We start from the raw sequence: 20,420 nt of genomic DNA on the forward strand, positions 1-20,420 counted from the left end.
GGCTCTGGGCACACACGGGAGGACTACATTCCCCCAGGACATTGAGAATCAGATGGACGCCGTGGCTCACGCCTGTAATCCCAGCACTTCGGGAGGCCAAGGTGGGTGGATCATCTGAGGTCAGGAGTTCGAGACCCAGCCTGGCCAACACAGTGAAACCTCGTCTCTACTAAAAAATACCAAAAATTAGCTGGGAGTAGTGGCAGGCGCCTGTAATTCCAGCTACTCAGGAGGTTGACAGGAGAATCGCTTGAACCTGGGAGGCAGAGGTTGCAGTGAGCTGAGATAGTGCCATTACACTCCAGCCTGGGAAACAAAAGCGAAACTAAAAAAAAAAAAAAAATCACCAGGCCTCAGACTCCTGGAAGACAGACCCCAGCTCCAACCTCCCAGTGGGATCTCATTTAACTCGACACTGACCTTCCAATTAGGATGATACACCTTCCTTTTAAAATATATTTATTGAAATACAAAGAGTCAATGTAAGGAAAAATAGAGGTCACCATACTTGGCCACAGTTAGACCGCTCATAGGCCCATGGCTGCTGTCTCTACTGGCAGAGGGAGTCCAGCTTCTACTGGTACCTCTGGGCAGGTTCACCTTCACAGGGCAAGCCAGGGACCATCCCCGCTATGTGAAACCTGGAGGTTTTCCAGAGCTAGCTGTCTAGCCATTAGCCCCACAGGCTGGTGCCCAGAGCCACTTCCACAGGAGCAGCCCCGGGCTTCACCCACACACGAGGGGCTTCCGAGGCAGGAGGCAAGCAAGGCAAAGGGAGAGTTCAGGGTCCCACAATAGCAGTGAGCAGGGTCCAGCCATCAGGCCTCAGAGCCTCTGTCATGCCACCTGCGAGACGGACTTCTCCTGTCCCCACTGTGTCCCCGCTTCCTCCTCTTACAACAGGGGGAGTTGGAATAGGAGTCGTGGTGGTGCCTGGGCCTGGGGAGACCAAGGGCAGTCACTCAGAAGGAGTCAACCAGGCTCCCACCCACAAGAGGCAGACACAGACCAGGGCATACCTCTCGGGAGATGTGGGAGAGGAGGCAGCCTCAGCTGGCTGCCTGTGCTCTTTGTCTTTCTTCTTCTTCTCTTTCTTGTGTTTCTTCTTTTTCTTTTTCTTCTTCTCCTTCTTGCTTTTCCTGTGGCTCTCAGAGCTACAAGGAGGATACAAGGCGCACCTCAGACCCTAGTCTTGCAGGCCAAGAGAGTGAACACAGACCCCAACCAGGAGATGAAGCCACCACCCACAAGTGCGTCTTTAAATCAGTTAAATCAGACTACCAATTCCACTCCTCAGTAATGCAGTCACGTGGCCAGTGGCTGCCCTGGGTTAGAAACTGATGCGATATCCCTATCTCCACAGCACGGCCCTGTTACACCCCAGCTGTGCCCTTGACAGGTTGACACCTTCCTACTTGCACCCACCAGGCCACTCTTGGGGTCAGGCCCAGGCTCACCACCCAAGAGAAGCCCTGGAGGTGCCACCCATGGAAGGAAAAGGCCCCGCCGCAGGTCCTGAGCGCCCTCCCACGGCGCAGCCCGCGACCACTGCCAGTACTTAGGACCTCTCTTCAAGGGTGACCCGAGAAACTCCCCTAGAGAAAAACCTAGGAGTAAGTGGGACAGGAAGTAAAGTAGGGCAGGCCACCGGCCGGGCCGGTGCGCCAAGAGAAGCTGCCACCTGCCGGAGCGGGAGCCGCTGAGGTCCTCCCGAGACCCCCTCCGGCGCGCAGCTCGCCCAGTAGGTGCAGCCTCACCTGCTTTCCGTCTGATCCTCCGCCCGCGGCTTCCTCCTGGCCGAGGTTGCCGAGGTCCCGGGCCCGCCGCTCTCTACGCGGTGATGCTGCGGGAGAATCGCGCTCTGGGGAAGAGTCTGAGGGCCGGCCCCACACCACGCCCCGCAGCGCCCCGGGGAGCTACGTTCAGTGCCCCCGCCCTGCGCCACCCCTGTTGGCCCCTGTTGCGGTCAGGCGGGGCGGGGAATTACCGTGAACACAGACAGCCCCAGTTTGGCGGCTTCCTTGTCCTCTCGGGACATCGCCACGCGGCCCACGGAGCCACTGCAGGAACACGGCGATGAAGACAGTCCGTCAAGGGCCCGCCTCACCCGAGCAATTCTGCCCTCCCCTGGAAACCTGCTCGCACCTGGCGCTCCCCAGCCCCAGCAGCCGGTCCACGCCCTTCTCCTCCGGGTCGCCTCCTTCCCGCTTGCAGACCTCCGCGAAATCCTGCAGGTGCGGGAGCACAGGCAGCGTTCCGGACGGCCCCACACCCACGGCCCTCCACGTGCCCCCCACTCCAGGGAGTTACCTCCTTGCTCAGGCCCGTGGGCTGCTTCTTCACGTTCTTGTAGCCACTGCGAGAGGACCAGAGCAGGCGTCAGGACGGACAGACCTCCTCCCACCACGGGTCCTCACCACTCCAGCCTTCATCCTGAGGGTCCCACCCGCGCAAGTCCCCGCAGCCCCGCCCCCGCCCAGCCCGACCCCCAGCCCCCGCCCCTGGCCCCACCCTGCCCCGGCAGCGAAGTCCCAAGCACCGACCGCTGATGTCCGCGGACACTCACAGGGCGGCCAGCAGCGCCTCCCGCTCCGCCTCCCGCACTGCTGCCAGTTCCTCCTCGCGGCTCGGGCCCGCGCACGGCGCCCGGCCCTTGGCGTACCAGGTGAGGTCGCGGCCCTTCTGCCAGCGGCCTACGGGCGCCATCAGCGAGTTGCCTGCGGACGTAGGCGCCGTGAGCCCAGCGCCCCCCGGGAGGCCGCCCGCCGCGCCCACCGCGCCCACCGCGCCCACGGACCCAGGTAGTTCTCCCGCTGCTTGTCAGTCTTCACGTCCTCCCAGTTGAACTGGTCCTGCCCGCCGCGCACGCCTCCGCGACTGGAACCGAACATGGCGCCCGGGAGGCAGTTCCCTGGGGCCTGCGGCCTGCGACCCGCAACCCCGGACCCTCTGTACCCACTACCGTAGGACCCAGGCCCGACCCCGCCTTCGCGTCGCGCGCCGTGACGTCACCCGGCGCCCACCCGGCTTCGCCCCGCGCGCCTGCGCAGCGCACCGCCCCGGCTCTGTGCTCCCGCGCGTCACCTTCAAGCAGGCTTTGGGCGCCTGCGCACTGCGCCTATCCTGCCCAGCGCGGGAACGCCTCTGAACTGTACGTTTAAAAATGGTTAAAACCGGCCTGGGCGCTGTGGCTCCCGCAGCACTTTGGGAGGCCCAGGCAGGCGGATCGCTTGAGGTCGGGAATTCCAGACTAGCCTAGCCAACATGGTGAAACCCCGTCTCTACTAAAATACAAAAATTAGCCGGGTGTGGTGGTGCACACTTGTAATCCCAGCTACCCAGGAGGCTGAGGCAGGAGAATTACTTGAACCGGGAGGCGGGGTTGCAGTGAGCCGAGATCGCGCCACTGCACTCCAGCCTGGGCGACAGAGCGAGACTCTGTCTCAAAAAAAAAAAAAGTTAAAATGGGCCGGGCGCGCGCTTGCTTGCGCGCCTGTAGTCCCAACGCTTTGAGGCTGAGGCGGGAGGATCTCTTGAGCCCAGGAGATCGCGCCACTGCGCTCCAACCTGAGCGAGTGAACGAGACCCTGTCTCATAAAAAAAGAAAACACACAGGATGCGCCTAGCTAACACCGCCAATTGGTCACTGCCAGCCGCGATTCCATATGGGGAGCTTAACAAGGTAATGCCCTAATGATTTGTGGAATTTCTGAGTATTACCCAGTAAACTTCTGGATGAACCAGCAGCTACCCAGACACCCTCAGAGCACTGGTCCCATCCTTGCCGTGGTAAACTGAATGTGCACCCTAACTCCCACGTGAAATCCCCAACCCAAGGCGTTGGTGCTTCGGAGGTGACTAGGTCATGACGACAGAGCCTTCATAAAAGAGACCCGAGAGCTTTGTGCAGCTTTCCACTGTGCGAAGGCAGCGGGAAGTCTGTAGTCTGGAAGAGACCCCTTCCCAGAACCTCAGCATGATGGGCACCCTGATTTTGGAGGTTGTGGCATCCCCCTGCTTCACCTTTCCACTTTCATTCCCAGTGGTGACCAAGAAGCAGAGTCCCTTAGCCGCTCTGTGACCTCGCCAACGGTATAATTTCGTCTGCAGACTTGAACCTGAGCCATAGCCATGAACGTTCCCAGGCACAGATGACAGCATCTAGGTTGTTGCTCAAAACACAGAAAGAAACTGGACCCAGCCTGAGCCAGATTCCTTAAACCCTCATATAAACTCCATTCGACAACCCCCTCCCCATGGACATACCTAGAGAGAACATTCATTTCTCTCACCACCTGTTGCAAGAACTGCTGCAGCCCACTCTGTACAAAAGCCCTGCTAATAAATGCTCTCGGCGCATTACCCTGGCATGCTCAATCTTTCTGTAGAATCCTAACCAGCCCCATCTCAGCATGGTGTGGGGCACTCCCTTGTGGGAACTCTACTGCCACCACTTTTGGGGCAATTCCAGCCACAGGTTGAACTGGATGAAACACAGGTCTAGTGTCCAGAACTGTGGGAAATGTCTGTTTCTTAGTGACCCAGTCCATGGGTCAGGCTGTTAGAGCAGCCTGGCAAACAGCCCATCTGGCTTATCTATCTACTTAGCAAGTACCGGCTGCCATCTCCCTCATGAGGTGCTGTGTGAGCTTGCATCATGGAGCAGGTGCATGGCAAGGGCAGAGCAGCAGGCCACAGCCTGGCACACAGAAGGTGACTGGCCCACTCCTGGGAAGGCTTCCTTGGGTGTAGGGCATCAACTCCTGGGTGCAATTGCGGCTTGCCAGGCCAGGGTGGACTTCGGCCATGTGGGCAGGGCCCGGCTGTGGAGTGTGACCACTGACTGGATATCAGGTGTGGTGGAGAGGGGATAGCAGGGCCAGGTGGACGTTGGGGAAGAGTCCAGGACGGCTCTGAGGCTCTGGTCTGGGCAACTGTGAGGATGAAGCAGCCACCTGTCAACAAGAGGACCAGGTTTCTGGGGAAGACCTGGTTAGTTTTGGGCCCATTAGCCTGACAAGCCATAGGCCACAGGAGGAGGGGTCACCGCGGTGGAGGTTGCATGGCCTGTGCCTGCTGGGTGGAGTCCCAGCTAGGGGCACTGATCACAGTGGTGTCCTCTGTGACAGCAGCAAAGCTGGACCCAGGAGGGTGGAGGTGAGGGAGTAAGTAGAGGGGCAGTGGAGTTCCCAGGGGAACCCACTATAGAGGGAGGAGGCTGGGTACACTGGAGGAGGGGGCCAAGTGACTGCACAGTGTGGCCGGGCAGCTGGCTCTATATGCCACAGGGATTGAGCCACAACTTCAGAGACGGGGGCTCCAGGGAGGCTGCTCAGGAAGTAACCCTGCAAGGCAGAGTCCCAGGCGGCCACACAGCCCATCCATGTGAGGTCAGGCACTGCTGGGTCACAGGGACAGGGGACATCCCTTGCAGGCTCTTCTCAGCAGAGCTGAAGGCCGGCAGGATGAGCAGAGGGCCAGGAACAAACTTAAGGGACAAGGGAAGGGCCTGTGAGGTGCGGACACTGCCCAGGCTCCTCAGTTACAAGCACTGTCATCACAGGGGCACGACAGCACACTCTGACCTGCCTGGCAATCCCAGAACACCACTGCAAGAAGTGTTTGTTGGGCACTCCAGGTGTCAGTGAGACAGCCTGCCAGCTGGGACCCAGTAACACCCCAGGACAGGGACAGGAAGCAGTCCGGGCCCTGAGCTGTCCAAAACCTGGGCTGATGTGTGTGTGAAGGTACCTGCACATCAGCTGGAGCTGGTCCTAAGTGAAATCAGCCTCTGGACAGATGGAGCAGGGTCTGTGGATCTCCCTGGGTTGTGCTTTTCAGACCCCATTAGCAGTCAAGGACAACCAGGGCTGGCTGCTCCTCTGGGGACCCTCCCAGGGCAGGACCTTCCCTGGGGCAGCCTGGGAATGCAGGGCCAGGGCAGGGAGCTGCAGGCTGTGGTCCAGATGGTCCTAGGGCTGCCCCACCAAGGTTGATGCCTGAGTCCCAGAACACCCAGGCCCTCCTAGGAACCAACCTGAGGGCCACTGTGCTGTCAGGAGGGCAGTCGCCTTGGTGCCTCTGAGGCTGGGAAGGCACAGCTTAGAGCTTGGAGGTATTGGGTACTGCCTACACAGTTGTTCGTGGGCACCACAGCCCCAGAGCAGTGTCCAAAGCCCACAGGTTTGATCTAAACCAACCCTCACCCTGCTAGTCCACTAAGCCCTCTCTGTGCTTGAGCTCGTGCCTTTCAGGGGACGAGCTGCCAGTCTGGGGCTCACACCAAGTGTGGGGACAGACACAGACTCCAGGTGGCAGCTTCAAGAATATGTGATTTAAGAACAGCCCTCCCATCTTATCAACGTCCCGGGGTGGCTGGAGCCACAGTCACTTCTTGGTCCTGTTCCAGAACTGTTGGTAGTGCTCCACATGAAAGTCATCACTGAGCTCTTGCTTGTACTCCTTCCTCGGCTGGAGCTGAGCCTCACGCTTCCGCAGCCTGACCCGGCGTTCCTCAGGAGACAAGGTGTCCAGATCTATGGGCATCTGCAGGGGACAGACCAAGTTTTGTCCATGTGGATCAAGGGACCTTGAGAACTACTGAGGGGACAGCCCAGGGCTTTCCTGTCAACTTGTGTTTTCCATCCTATACTAGCTTAATTTTCAAACATTCTTATTGGTCTCTCCCTTCAAAGCTTTCAATCTTCAAAATAAATTGTTCTGTGTTTTCCCCAGATTTGATGTTTTTAAAAACACACAAGGCCAGGCATGGTGGCTCACTCATGCCTGTAATCCCAGTGCTTTGGGAGGCTGAGGTGAGAGGATCACTTGAGCCCAAGAGTTCAAGACTAGCCTGGGCAACAGAGAAACCCCATCTGTACAAAAAATATTTCAAAAAGTTAGCGAGGCATGGTGGTGTGCACCTGCAGTCCCAGCTACTCGGGAGGCTGAGGTGGGAGGACTGCATGAGTCCAGGGGGTCAGGGCTGCAGTGAGCTGAGATCATGCCTCTGCACTCCAGCCTGGTTGACAGAGCAAGACCCTGTCTCAAAAAATAAATTTTAAAAATAAAAACACACTACTGGTTAGTCCTATCTAATTTTGGCACTTAAGAGTCAGTTTTGGATCTGAGCCTTCCTCCAATCCTCCAACAACCACCTGCTCCCCTGACTCCTGTCATGTGGTACAGTGACCACAGCCACATGTCCATCCTAAGGCAACTGGCCACCAGCACCGCCACCACAGCCTGAACCCCAGCCCAGCACCTGGAAGCACCTGGAGAGGGAAGCTTACCGCCAGCATGCGCCGCGGCTCCCTGTAGCGGATGTGGATGGTGGAGCCATCCTGCTTCACCAGCAGTACAGGGTAGAGTCGTGCATAAGCTTGGCGGTGCACACGACTGAGTGAGGCCCTGCTGCTGTCGGCCTGCCAGGAGGATGTGTGCAGGTGGCGGAGTGCAGGTTCGGTGGCCTTCACGGTGCTCTGCCTCAGCAGGCTGCAGATAAACGTGTAAGCACTGGTCCAACATGACTGAGGCTGGCCGTGATGGGGCACTGCCAGGCAACAGGAGACACTACCAGAGCTGGTGACCCATGCCAGGAGCAGGATGAGCCTCAGGGCTTCCTGAGGAGCCGCAGGCTGTGGTCAGAGCCACTCTGGCCCCCTAGCCAGGAAGAGCCTGCCAGGCTGAGCAAGGGCACAAAGCTTCCAGCACAGGGGACAGTGGATAATAGCTGGGACTAGGGAGGATTAGAATGGCCATTTCCTGCTGAATAGAGGGGTTCCCTGGGGTGGCCCGTGACAGTAATACCCAGGGGCCTAAAAGTCCATGCTTACCCAAGCAGGCTGCCCACGGCCGCCATTCCTCCTTAGAGTCCCGTGGCACGTGGTGGTGGTAAGTACAGGCCCTGGCGTGCAACCTGCTAGGCAGAGAATGAAGACATCTTTTTTAAAAGGTTCTTCCACCTAATGGGTTCACATCAAATCCCAGCCCAGGATGCTTCCAAGACACATGTAATCAACACGCCACTCACCAACCTCTCCCAGCAACCCTTGGACTTCTCAGAACCGCCTGTAGAGGTTTTTCCAAAAGCAGAAGTTGGTCACTACTCCCAAAAATTCTGACTCAGTCTGCGGCAGGGCACAGGCTGTTTGTTCTGGCCGTTACCGAGTCTGGGAAACCTCTCTAAATGGACTGCAGCCTCAAAAGTGGAGCTGAGGTCATGCCTTGCTTTCTAAGGTCATTGCTAGTTTTAATAAAAACCCAGTCAGGTGAGGATTGTCATGCTTGCTTAAAGGAGAATGGAGGCCCAGGGCTGCTTTGCTGTGACCTGGATTCCCATGGGAGTCTGTGCTAAGTTATCCGAGGTGAAAGCCCAGTTTCCAATACTCAGATTCCAGGAGACGAGGCTGCACGGCGGCCGAGCGCCCAGCTTCCTCTGGCGTACCCCTTTCACCAAGGAAGGGACCTGAAGACAGGTCCGGCTGCCTCTAAAATGGAAATCCTGCTCCGTGTCCTATGCCGACATCCCTCTCCCTCGGCCTCACGAGCACAGGAGCCTGGGGCTGGTCCAGGAGGGTCTTCAGGGGAAGCTCCCTCTTCCTTCCTGCTAGACCGCATGGGGACAAGGGCCCAGTACAGGTGCAGCCCCCAGTCCCCTTCCCTGCCTCCCTCCCTCCGGACTCCACAGGGAGAGTACAGCGCCCCCCGCCTCTGCTCCCCGCCCACACGAAGCGCCAACCTGCAGCCGCTACAGTCGCTGAGGAGGGGCCTGAGGACAGGCGGTCCTGACTCCCACTGCCCGGTGGAAACTAAGACCAGGGACGAGGCCACGCAGGAGGTCACAGCACACTCACTGCGTTGGGTGCTGCAGCGCCGCAGCCCACAACGTCACTGGCAGGCGCTGCGTCGCGCGGTAGGACGTATTCCATGGCGGGGCGAGGCAAGAGTGGGCGGTGAGACACCAAGATATACCCCCCCGTTGGGCGGGGCCGGCGCGGTGTGATGTAATCTCGTGGGCGGGGCGAAGCCTAGGTAGGCGAGGCCTGCGGGGCGCTGTTGCAGTACGAGGAGCGAGGCGGCGTCGGCCAGGTGACCTCCGTTCTTACGGGAGGACCAGGGCAGGCCAGCGGGGTCGAGGGGGACCCGCGGGTCTGAGGGAGGACCCCGGGTGGGGAGCTGAAGGAGGATCCGCAGGGCTGAGGGAGGATCCAGGAGAGTTGAGAGAGGTCCCGGAGGTCTGAGGGAGGACCCAGGGGTCCTGAGGGAGGACGCAAGGGAACTGAGGGAGGATCCGCGGGGCTGAAGGGGCACCAGCTGGGCTGAGGGAGGACCCAGGTGGGGCTGCGGGAGGATCCCGGTGGGGGCTGAGGGAGGGAGGATGCGCGGGGCTGAGTGGGCACCAGCTGGCCTGAGGGAGGATCCAGGGGGAGCTGCGGAAGGATCTGCGGGGCTGAGGAAGGATCTAGAAGGGGTGAGAGGTCCCAAGAGGCTGAGGGGGGATCCGCAGAACTGAGGGAGGTCCCAGGGGGCAGTGAGGGAGGATCCTTGGGCGCTGAGGTGGGAATCAAGGGAGGCTGAGGGAGGATCTCTGGGGATGAGGAAAGTTCAAGGTGGGGCTGAAGAGGGACGCAGCGGGCTGAGGGGGACCTGAGAGGCTGAAGGAGGATCTGAAAGGCTGATACAGCAGGGCTGAGGGGGGATCCGCGGGGTTGGCGGAGGCTGAGGAATGACCCTGTAGTTCAAAATGGAGTAATTTATGTCACAACGTAACCAAAATGGAGTGGGGAGGGCCCTAAGGAAGCAGCTGTCACGCCATTTCTGAAATGCCAGTGAGGCTCGCTATTACCTTGTAAGCAGAGTTTATTCCGGGCATTTCCACTGGCCTGCAGTATTCCAGATGAGATGTTTGGACCAGGGCAGGCAGATAGCATCGCTTATCTGCCCCCAGCGAACCAGGGTCACTTTGTGCAGTGAGTTCATGAGACCAGGGCCTTTGTTTTGTGAAAGTTACGAATAAGGAATGAAATCACGTTGTCAGGCCCAGACAGACAGGGCTGGGAAGGACAGGAGGCTCAGGCCTAGTGTGTGAGATAAGAACTATTTACAAGGACTTTCGAAAAACCTCGCAAGAAACCCTTTTGTGTCATTCGCGGGTCTCCTACTTTGATAAAATTTAGACGATCTTTGTGACTACAGTAATTCAGATAAGATGCTCGGAAGAAACATTTGCCCAGCAATGGCAGCTCCACCAATGAACTGAGGACAACTTTGAGCTTTGGCGTTGGGCCTCTGGAACCAATGAACTCTTTCTAAGCAGTTTCTGTGAACCTCTCCCATTTCGCTGATAAAAAGTTCCCTCTACCCTTCCCTCACCAGGAGTGCTGGTGGCTTGCTGTTGTTGACAAAAAGAGTCAAACTGTAAAATATTTCAAGAGATTTATTCTGAGCCAAATATGAGTAACCATGGCCTGTGACACAGCCCTCAGGACAGAGGTCCTGAGAACATGTTCCCAAGGTGGTTAGGGTGCAGCTTGGTTTTATACGTTTTAGGGAGGCATGAGGTATCAATCAAATACATTTAAAACCTATATTGGTTTGGTTCAGAAAGGCATGACAACTCAACGCGGGGGTCGAGGATGGTGGCTTCCAGCTTATAGGTGGACTTAAAAATTTTGTTTGACAATTGGTTGAATTTACCTAAAGACCAGGCATTAACAGAAAGGAATGTCTGGGTTAAGATAAAAGACTGTGGGCCAGGTACAGTGGCTCACGTCTGTAATCCCAGCACCTTGGGAACCTGAGGCAGGCGGATCACGAGGTCAGGAGTTTGAGACCAGCCTGACCAACATGATGAAACCTCCTCTCCACTAAAAATACAAAAATTAGCTGGGCGTGGTGGTGTGTGCCTGTAATCCCAGTTACTCAGGGAGCTGAGGCAGGAGAATCACTTGAACCCGGGAGGCAGAGGTTGCAGTGAGCTGAGATTGCACCACTGCACTCCAGCCTAGGTGACAGAGTGAGACTCCATCTCAAAAAAAAAAAAAAAAAATTATGTGTATATATATATATATATATGTATATATATATATATATGATTGTGGAGACCAAAGTTCTTATTTGCAGAGGAAGCTTTCAGCTATTAAGCTTCAGAGAGAATAGGTTGTAAAATGTTTATCAGACTTAAAGTCTATGTTGATGTTAATGCCAGAGAGGTATAATGAGGCATGTCTGACCCCCACTTCTTATCATGGCCTGAACCGGTCTTTCAGGTTAAATTTTAAGAGTTCCAGGCCAGGCACGGTGGCTGACACCTGTAATCTCAACACTTTGGGAGGCAGAGGCGGGTGAATCACTTGAGGTCAGGAGTTCAAGACCAGCCTGGACAACATGGTGAAACCCAGTATCTACTAAAAAATATACAAAAATTAACCAGGCATGGTGATGCGCGCCTGTAATCCCAGCTACTTGGGAGGCTGATGCAGGAGAATCACTTGAACCTGGGAGGTAGAGGTTGCAGTGAGCAGAGATCGCACCACTGCACTCCAGCCTGGGTGACAGAGCAAGACTCCGTCAAAAAAAAAAAAAAAAAAGGAAAGAAAATTAAGAGTTCCCTGGCCAAGGAGGAAGTCTATTTAGATGGCTGGGGAGCCTTATAAGTTTTTTTTTATTTTTGGTTTACACTTGATACAATAAAAACTTCAGCTGAATTAAATTTAAAGTTTAATTGAGCAATGAACGATTCGCTAATCACGCAGCCCCCAGAATCACAGCAGATTCACAGAGACTCCAGCGCAGCCACGTGGTGGAAGATTTGTAGACAAACAAAGGGTAAATGATGTACAGAAATTGGAAGTGAAGTACAAAACGGCTGGATTGTTTTCAGGTTGTTTGCCTTATTTGAACACAGTTTGAACACTCAGCAGTATATGAATGGTTGAAGTGCAGCCTCTGGGATTGGCCAGGAGGCAGCTATTGTTACAGTTGCATACTCCTGTTAGGTTTTCAATCTATCTACCTTAAGCTAGGTTGCAGTTCATCCGCAAGAACTCAAATATAGAAGTATGAAGTCCTTCTCAGGCCATATTTAGTTCGCTTCAACAACTCCCCTCTTTTGGTCATTTTCTCAATTTTGAGAGATTGACCAAAACTTTAGTAGTTGTCACTGTCACCATTGTAGATGTACTTATTTGCTCCTGAAACCCACTGGGAAACAGTAGAACAATGAGTTTTCCAAAGGTAGGAACAAAGACTGAGTAGAGGGTATGTCTTTATGCTGGAACATTCTGTTTACAGGAGAAAAAACCTGGTCTGTTCTAGGATTTATGTGTATCCTTAGTTTGATTATGTTACATGTAGCATGAGTGACTCCATTTTAGTTTGGTTTGGCCTGTTGGGACCTAGTGCATGAGCTTAGTCCAAAACAATGGCCTCCCATAATTGTGTTTTTTTAAAAAAATTCCCCCTTTTTGGTCAGGTTCTCACTTAGGTGAGAGTGTGACCAAAATTTGGGGCCTTAGCACCACTCTGTTACCATAATTTTGGGTTTCTGGTGTCAGCACATCATTCATAGGTTATGGTATCCTCATGGTCACATATTTCTTTCAGCTCTTTCATTCCAGTTGAAGAGAGACCATTTGAGGTTCTAGAGATGGCTGCATGCAAACATTTAAAACCTTAGAGAGAATACAGTGCACCAGGGAGACTCTTATTATGCCTATTGGGAGGATAATACCAAGAGTTTGGAGTGTGCTCTGTTACCCAGGGTCCGCATAAACCAAACCGCCTAAAATTAAATAGATTAAAGAATGAGTGAGATAAAGGGTCTACTTGCTTGACTAAATGATCTTTTCATTAATCCTCTACAACTGAATTTCTTTTTTTTTTTTTTTTTTTTTTTTTTTAGAGAGTCTCGCTCTGTCACCCAGGCTGGAGTGCAGTGGCACAATCTCGGCTCACTGCAAGCTCCGCCTCCTGGGTTCACGCCATTCTCCTGCCTCAGCCTCCAGAGTAGCTGGGACTACAGGCACCCGCCACCATGCCCGGCTAATTTTTTGTATTTTTAGTAGAGACGGGGTTTCACTGTGTTAGCCAGGATGGTCTCGATCTCCTGACCTCGTGATCCGCCCACCTCAGCCTCCCAAAGTGCTGGGATTACAGGCGTGAGCCACCGTGCCCGGCCTGAATTTTTATAATCTACATTTAATGTATTCCTCCATAGGCCACAAGTGCCAGCAGCTGCACAGGTACTTTTCTGTTTAGCTAATTCTATTATTTAGCATAACTTTCACAAGAGAATTTAAAGTCTGTTGTGTAATGATAGCCTTTACAGTAGAATCTGCTAGAGAGCCTATTATGAGGGATACATTTTTAATTATTGCCTATTTTATTCTAAACCAAGGAAAAAGGACCTAACAAATGACGTCCTTTTAGAAAAGTGAAGGCCCCCGGCAATGTTCTCTAAAGAGATTCCGTTAAAACCCATGATGTGGGTTAAGAGGAGTTTTTACTGATTATGAGGAAATGTATGTACAATTAAAGTTTTTCACCTACATTGGGCCTTCATCTTGTCCTTATCAAAGTATAAGATTATTCATGTATAAGGCTGGCTGCAAAATCCTTCACAAATAAAAGTATACCGTATAACTGAACATAATAGAACCCATTTTCTATTGTTCATAGAGGCATAAACAGGGAAAAAATATTCAAAGATAAGAGTCTTATGATAGAAGTCTTGATCCATGATCTTGGGAAAAGCTGTTCACGTCAAGGATGCCACCTTCTTCTGGGAAGAAACTTTCTGGGTTAGTTTTACCTTAAGGATTCTGAAAGGTGTACAGTTCCGCGAGTGTAGAGGGACCCCTCTCAGTTGTTTATGAACCCAAGGTTCAAGTTTCCAAAGTTTTGTTGCAGTATAGAAGGACAGTCTTTCTCTGATGTTCTCAGAGGATTCAGTCTTCAGGTTCTAGATTGTGAAGGGGTTGATTGTCCTCAGTGAATCATAAAAAGTTTTCTTTATCTGGTGAAAATATACTCTGGCATAGTAATTAGCTGCTATAACATAAAACATGCATTGAAAATGACAGTGCAATGAAATTCTTTTATACATGTTTAAATGACCCATTGGCTTCAGGTAGCCAAATGTACCTGAAGGTTTGATTACCTTCCCAGGAATATGGAACCAACCATTGGTTTTATTTTTTATTTTTATTTATTTATTTTTTTTGAGATGGAGTCTTGCTCTGTCGCCCAGGCTGGAGTGCAGGGGCCTGATTTCGGCTCACTGCAACCTCCGTCTCCTGGGTTCAAGCGATTCTCCTGCCTCAGCCTTCTGAGTAGCTGGTACTACAGGCACCCGCCACCACACCCAGCTAATTTTTACATTTTTAGTAGAGACAGGGTTTCACCATATTGGCCAGGCTGGTCTTGAACTCCTGACTTTGTGATCCTCACTTTGGCCTCCCAAAGTGCTGGGATTACAGGCGTGAGCCACTGTGCCTGGCTGCTTTTTTTTTTTTTAAACAAGAATCATCTGCTTATTTATTTTACAGAGTAATTATTTAAATTGAGTACATTTGGGCACAGTAGATATTGGACATGAAAAGTGTTTGTATCAGAATGAGCATCAGAAAAATAGCAACTCATCTTACACATAATAACTAGAAAATATTATTCTGTCTGATCATTTAAGTGTTACAGATCCTGAGAATGTTATACACTGAACAAATTAGGTACTACCTTAAAATTAAATCTTGCTTGGAAATAATCCTTTAAAAATGATCTGAGGTACAAATCATCTATGTGTTAAACGTGAGTCTTTGACATTATACAAAGAGTTTAAACAAATATATCAATTACAGGTTAGTGACTCTTAAAATACCTACCAGTCAGGTTCAAGGACACACTGTTCCACAGTTTCCCATAAGCTGAGGTTTTCCATTGCAGCCTCCACTTGCTCTTTGTTGTTTATCTGTGTGCTGATGTCTTCTTCTGTTGAGTGGGTTCCTTCAGAAATGTAGATTTCCAACTTATGTTTAAATGGTAAACACCGCTGAAGTTTTATTCTTAAGCACAGCCCCATAAGAATTGCCAAATATCAATGAGGTACTCTGGTGTAAACTTGGTAATAACCAGATAGTCTTCTTCATTTATCTCCTTAACTTCCATGTAACTTTCCTTTACCAATTCCAGTTCTTCTAATGTATTGAGCTTTTCTAGGTCCCAGATAGTTTGAATCAAATCATAAACCTCTAGCGCTTTCTCTTCCATGATCCCAGGCTGCCCAGCAGCTCCTCACTCAAAAAGGCCCGAGAGCCACAGGACTCTGCTCAGTGTCCAGGAGAGCAGCCTCAGCTCTGCTGTCCCTGGCAACTGTGGAAGCACTGGTTTTAAACAGTTTTTGCAATTTACAAATTAACCACATCAGTATATTCAATTTGGATCATTTTATCTTTTCCATGATGAGTCATAAAATCCAGAACCTTTAATAACAAAAGCCTTAGAGTCTCAAGAGGGACAAGGTGGCCATCCTGGTTTTCCATGAGTCCATGCTTAACATTGGACTTATGTCCTCTTGAATACCAGTTTTTTTTCCAATTTAGGTACATAGCACTGATAACTAATGGGTTATCATAGGTAATTTGACTCAGACCTTGAAGTTCAAATTGTATATCTAAACAATTTTAGTATTGGCTGGTTTAACATGAAAATCTGGCAAAGTATTTTCTTGGAATTTAAATAATTTTTTCTTTTTCTTTTTTGAGACAGAGTCTCACTCTGTTGTCCAGGCTGGAGTGCAGTGGCATGATCTTGGCGCACTGCAGCCTCCACCTCCTGGGTTCAAGTGATCCTCCTGCCTCAGCCTCCCAAGTAGTTGAGATTACAGACTTGCACTGCATACCCAGCTAATTTTTGTATTTTTAGTAGATACGGGGTTTTGCCATGTTGGCCAGGCTGGTCTCGAACTCCTGACCCTGTCAGGTGATCTGCCCACGTTGGCTTCCCAAAGTGCTGGATAACAAGTGTGAGTCATTGTGCCTGGCCTGTATTTAGTTAATTTTTTCTGTTCCACTCGGGTTAGCAGTTTTATTCAAGGGAATCTGGTTATTTCTGTCATGTATAATAACATAATAACCATAATTATGATTGACAGTATATACTCAGACATATTAGAATTTTAGAAATCCTATAAAATTTTTTTTTTTTGAGATGAAGTCTTGCTCTGTAGCCCAGGCTGGAGTGCAGTGGCACCATCTCGGCTCACTGCAAGCTCCGCCTCCTGGGTTCACGCCATTCTCCTGCCTCAACCTCCCCGAGTAGCTGGGACTACAGGCACCTGCCACCACGCCTGGCTTATTTTTTGTGTTTTTAGTAGAGATGGGATTTCAACATGTTAGCTAGGATGGTCTCGATCTTCTGACCTCGTGATCCACCCGCCTTGGCCTCCCAAAGTGCGGGAATTACAGGCGTGAGCCACTGTGCCTGGCCTACAATTTTGGAACATATATTATTGTCCACTAAAATATAAACTGATGATTAAATATTATTTTTATTTTGACAATGCTTCCATGTAACTTAACATGTTAAATAATTATGTTTACCTCTCTTTTGGATGCTTTAGGGGCCCTCTGTAGCATTCCAAAGTTACAGGCCAGAAAAGACCATTTTGGGGCCAGGCACGGTGGCTCATGCCTGTAATCCCAGCATTTTGGGAAGCTGAGGTGGGTGAATCACCTGATGCCAGGAGTTTGAGACTAGCCCGGCCAATATGGTGAAACCCCGTCTCTACTAAAAACACAAAAAATTAGCTGGGCATGGTGGCAGGTGCCTGTAATTCCAGCTACTCAGGAGGCTGAGGCAGGAGAATTGCATGAACCCAGGAGAAGGGGGGGTTGCAGTGAGCCAAGATTGCACCATTGCACTCCAGCCTAGGCAACAAGAATGAAGCTCCAGTCAAAAAAAAAAAAAAAAAGAAGAGGAAAGACCATCTTGGGCTGGATGTCGTGGCTCACACCTGTACTCCTAGTAATCCTAGCACTTTGGGAAGCTGAGGCAGGCAGATCACTTGAGGTCAGAAATTTGAGACCACCCTGGCCAACATGGTGAAACCCCATCTCTACTAAAAATACTAAATTTAGCAAAGCATAGTGGTGCACGCCTATAGTCCCAGCTACTTGGGAGGCTGAGGCAAGAGAATTGCTTCAACCCAGGAGGTGGAGGTTGCAGTGAGCCAAAATCATGCCACTGCACTCCAGCCTGGCTGACAGGGCAAGACTACATCTCAAAAAAAAAAAAAAAAAAAGAAAAAAAAAACAGAGAAAAGACCATTTTGAAGATGAAATTTGATTTTGGGAAGACTATTAAATATGTTAAAGGTTTAAGGCTGGGCATGGTGGCTCATGCCTGTAATCCCAGCACTTTGGGAGGCCAAGGCAGGTGGTTCACCTGAGATTGGGAGTTCCAGGTCAGCCTGACCAACATGGAGAAACCCCGTCTCTACTAAAAATACAAAATTAGCCAGGCGTGGTGGTGCATGCCTGTAATCCTAGCTACTCGGGAGGCTGAGGCAGGAGAATAACTTGAACCCAGGAGGTGGAGGTTGCAGTGAGCTGAGATCGTGTCATTGCACTCCAGCCTGGGCAACAAGAGTGCAACTCCATCTCAAAAAACAAAAAATGTTAAAGGTTTAAAATATTTGATATTATGAACTAGAATTCCAGTTTACCATAAGTCATTCATTTAGCCAAAATGATGACTCAAAAATTTTTCAAAAGGCAAAAACCTTTACTCATTAATAGAAGACTTACCTTTCCAAATAATCTCTTGTGTATTCCCTCCCACCTTTTTTTTTTTTTTTTGGTAGTGTATTTAAAAGGCAAACAAAATCTTTCATTATCTTTCAATATTACATGAAAATTTTGTTCAAGAGAGAAAGCCACATTTCACCCTTGCATTAGTGGACTATTAATGTCAACCACAGTTTTTAATATAACCTCATAGACAAACATATCCAGTCTTAATCAGTTTGACCATAAGGTGAGATTTTCATAAACCTTTTATAATCCTTTACAAATTTTTGTCAAAGAGCAGATTAGTGCTTTAAGAAAACCCTGTTGTGCTTTTATTTAGATGTTCATTTTAGGGAAAAAAAATTAATACCCCTTTAAATTTAGTCAATATTTTCACACATAGAATTTCTTTTACAAGGTTAATTTTTACAAACCTTCCACAATTTCTTTAAACCTTTAGTTTAATTTAATTTAAAACAATCCTTTAACCCTCTAAATTAGGCAAAAATTTATATTACCATGCCCTCTTATAATCTCTTAACCAAAAACACTTAAAACCTATTTTTTTCAGTAGTTTGAATTACATGTTATAATGGTAATTCTTAGCAACTTTCACTTTTGGTGCATAAATTTTCTTTTATGAATCATTTCACAACTTACACAGAGCATCTATGACATGCTTGGACTTCCTGGCTTGTCTTAAACATCCCTCTTTTAAAAAACCAGTCATTTTACTTTAGGACAAGAATTTAGCTTACAAGACGCTTTCTTATATAAAGTCTCTTTTCTTTATAAACTTCTTTTCATAGCTAGGGAGCATAGCTAATTCCACATATTCCCAGGCCTTATTTATAATTTAATGTCTCCAAAATTAGTTGAACAATTTTCAAAAGTCAAAGCAGTTTATGACCTTAAAGTATGAAGAAAACCTAATATCTGACCTGCATAATCTAGACTAAACACTAAATACTAAATAAATAAATTTTAGGCTAAAATAAATGTCTTTATTTTTTCAATAATTTTTAAAGCTGTTTTTATTTTCCAAAGATTACCAAAGTTACCTGAATTAAAAGGCATTACAGTTTTTATTTTTCTTTTAAAATATTTGATTTAAGTGCCTATTTTTGTTCAAGTCAATCAGAGATCTTTTATGTAAACATTACACACACAACAACACATATATAATTACACAGACAGACAGAGGAAGATTACTACAGTAGTTGTAAGTTTTTTTTTTTTTGCCAGTTTTTAAGTTTCTTAATTGGATTATTTGCTTTAGGGTGGAGTCCTTGGAAGAACAGGGCCAGGAAAGGGTTTCTGGTGCCTCTTGTTTTCCCCAAGGAGCCCCAGGCTGTTAGAGCTTGAATATCTGCTTTTAATTAAGCTGACTTTTAACCATAGAACTCTTTAATAAAGTCCTTCTAAAATTTCTTATTACCTGACTTTAGCCAGGCCAAATGGCTGATATTTCTGGCTTTTAAACTTTACCAAAAATAACCTCATAGGTGCTCTGAGAAGGGAAAATTCAAGACAGTTTGTGGAGGGGAAGAGAATTTAAAAATGGCAAAGGTCACCCAAATATTAATGAGAAAGGCTCATCCCCTAATCTAGGGATTGAACCCTGAACCTGGCCCACCATTGTGAAAAAAGAAAGCATGGTCACATAATTACAAGGTCAAGCTCCCAAGGACATAACTGACCAATTTGCTGAACCATCTTGAAAAGTGGGCTTACAGGCGTCTATCCTAAGGTACCCCTCTTCATGACAGAACAATACAGAAAGGCACGCAAAGCACACCAGATTTGCTACAGTTTAAGACTAGCCTCACAAATCCTTTCTTCCATTAATCAAAATTTACAGAGGAGATAAACAGTGATTTTTACCATTCATTCAATGAGTTTGCACAGAGAGAGAGGGAGGGAGGGAAGGGGGGGGAGAGAGAGAGAGAGAGAGACCAGAAGTCTGACTGCGAAGAAATTCTTACGCTTTTGCTGGCGTGACAGACTTCTGGGTTCTCTTTCCCTGAGTGGCCCTAATGACCCAGCTGGCTGCACCATAGCCCTGGGGGCCAAGACACAACATAAAGGAAAATTTTCTGTTTCCATTCTGGCCAGAGCAAAATATGTGTGATAAAACATAGACATTAGCCACTCTGCTTAGCAGCCAATATCAAACTGGCAAGTCTTAAATTTGTCCCCAGATGGGCCCCATCATCTTTAATCCAACCTCCAACTAGGAGTTTCAACATATGGTCTCCGGGCCAGATGGTTGCCCTGAGTAACAGAAAAGATAGGAAAGGAAAGGTAGAGAAAGAAAAGTATTACCTGTGGCAGGATGGGGAAGGTGAAGAGCTCAAGGAGGCCAGAGAAAGACTGACTCATTGCAGCAATGCTGCAAAGTTCAGGTGGCTGTTTGTCAGTAGCAAAGATATCTTTTCCCGCAGTCCCATCAGCTCTCAAGTTTCCCCTTTCGGGAGGAAAAAGCTCCCCATGTGCCACTATCCTGTACATACATGCCTAATCCTGTCACCCTCAACCATCAGCAAAGAGTGCAAGGCAGGTTATTCCAAAGAGAATAGCAGTTAACATTCCGTAGTGCCTAACCCGTTCTTAGCCAAAAGGGACTTTTTTGAG

At 49.6% G+C, this 20,420-nt stretch overlaps 2 protein-coding genes, 2 long non-coding RNA genes and 1 pseudogene across 9 annotated transcripts in view; 2 read left to right on the forward strand and 3 right to left on the reverse strand.

Moving 5' to 3' along the window:
• Positions 1-446: 446 nt before the first annotated feature.
• C1H1orf35 (chromosome 1 C1orf35 homolog) lies at positions 447-6,498 on the reverse strand. 3 transcript variants are annotated; one of them, XM_077938027.1, is made up of 8 exons: positions 4,024-6,498; positions 2,567-2,717; positions 2,311-2,356; positions 2,146-2,228; positions 1,988-2,060; positions 1,758-1,843; positions 1,020-1,154; positions 447-939 (listed from the first exon to the last, which is right to left on the reverse strand). In XM_077938027.1, the coding sequence occupies exons 2-8, from the start codon at positions 2,704-2,706 to the stop codon at positions 819-821; spliced, it is 684 nt and encodes a 227-aa protein (XP_077794153.1). In that variant the 5' UTR covers positions 2,707-2,717; positions 4,024-6,498; the 3' UTR covers positions 447-818.
• On the forward strand, positions 3,028-4,362 carry LOC114669965 (uncharacterized). The gene is made up of 2 exons (XR_013395571.1): positions 3,028-3,151; positions 4,044-4,362. It is a non-coding gene; the product is annotated as an uncharacterized LOC114669965 (long non-coding RNA).
• Positions 6,316-8,894, reverse strand: MRPL55 (mitochondrial ribosomal protein L55). Of its 4 annotated transcripts, none has more exons than XM_028826399.2 (4): positions 8,856-8,894; positions 7,836-7,918; positions 7,293-7,494; positions 6,316-6,546 (listed from the first exon to the last, which is right to left on the reverse strand). In XM_028826399.2, the coding sequence occupies exons 2-4, from the start codon at positions 7,859-7,861 to the stop codon at positions 6,388-6,390; spliced, it is 387 nt and encodes a 128-aa protein (XP_028682232.2). In that variant the 5' UTR covers positions 7,862-7,918; positions 8,856-8,894; the 3' UTR covers positions 6,316-6,387. The 4 variants fall into 4 exon arrangements, with proteins under 4 accessions (XP_028682232.2, XP_001085425.2, XP_014970092.2 ...); XM_001085425.5 differs by having other exon boundaries at positions 8,741-8,894; XM_015114606.3 differs by having other exon boundaries at positions 7,836-7,921; positions 8,741-8,894.
• A 167-nt stretch (positions 8,895-9,061) lies between these two features.
• Positions 9,062-20,420, forward strand: part of LOC106993304 (uncharacterized) — a 28,948-nt gene continuing 17,589 nt past the window's right edge. The window contains exon 1 of the long non-coding RNA XR_001439509.3: positions 9,062-9,090. This is a non-coding gene — a long non-coding RNA (uncharacterized LOC106993304). The remainder of the gene's footprint in view (positions 9,091-20,420) is intronic.
• On the reverse strand, positions 9,104-20,168 carry LOC144338644 (cytosolic iron-sulfur assembly component 2A pseudogene; annotated as a pseudogene).

This window comes from Macaca mulatta, chromosome 1, assembly GCF_049350105.2.
Source record: "Macaca mulatta isolate MMU2019108-1 chromosome 1, T2T-MMU8v2.0, whole genome shotgun sequence".
Lineage (NCBI taxonomy): Eukaryota > Metazoa > Chordata > Mammalia > Primates > Cercopithecidae > Macaca > Macaca mulatta.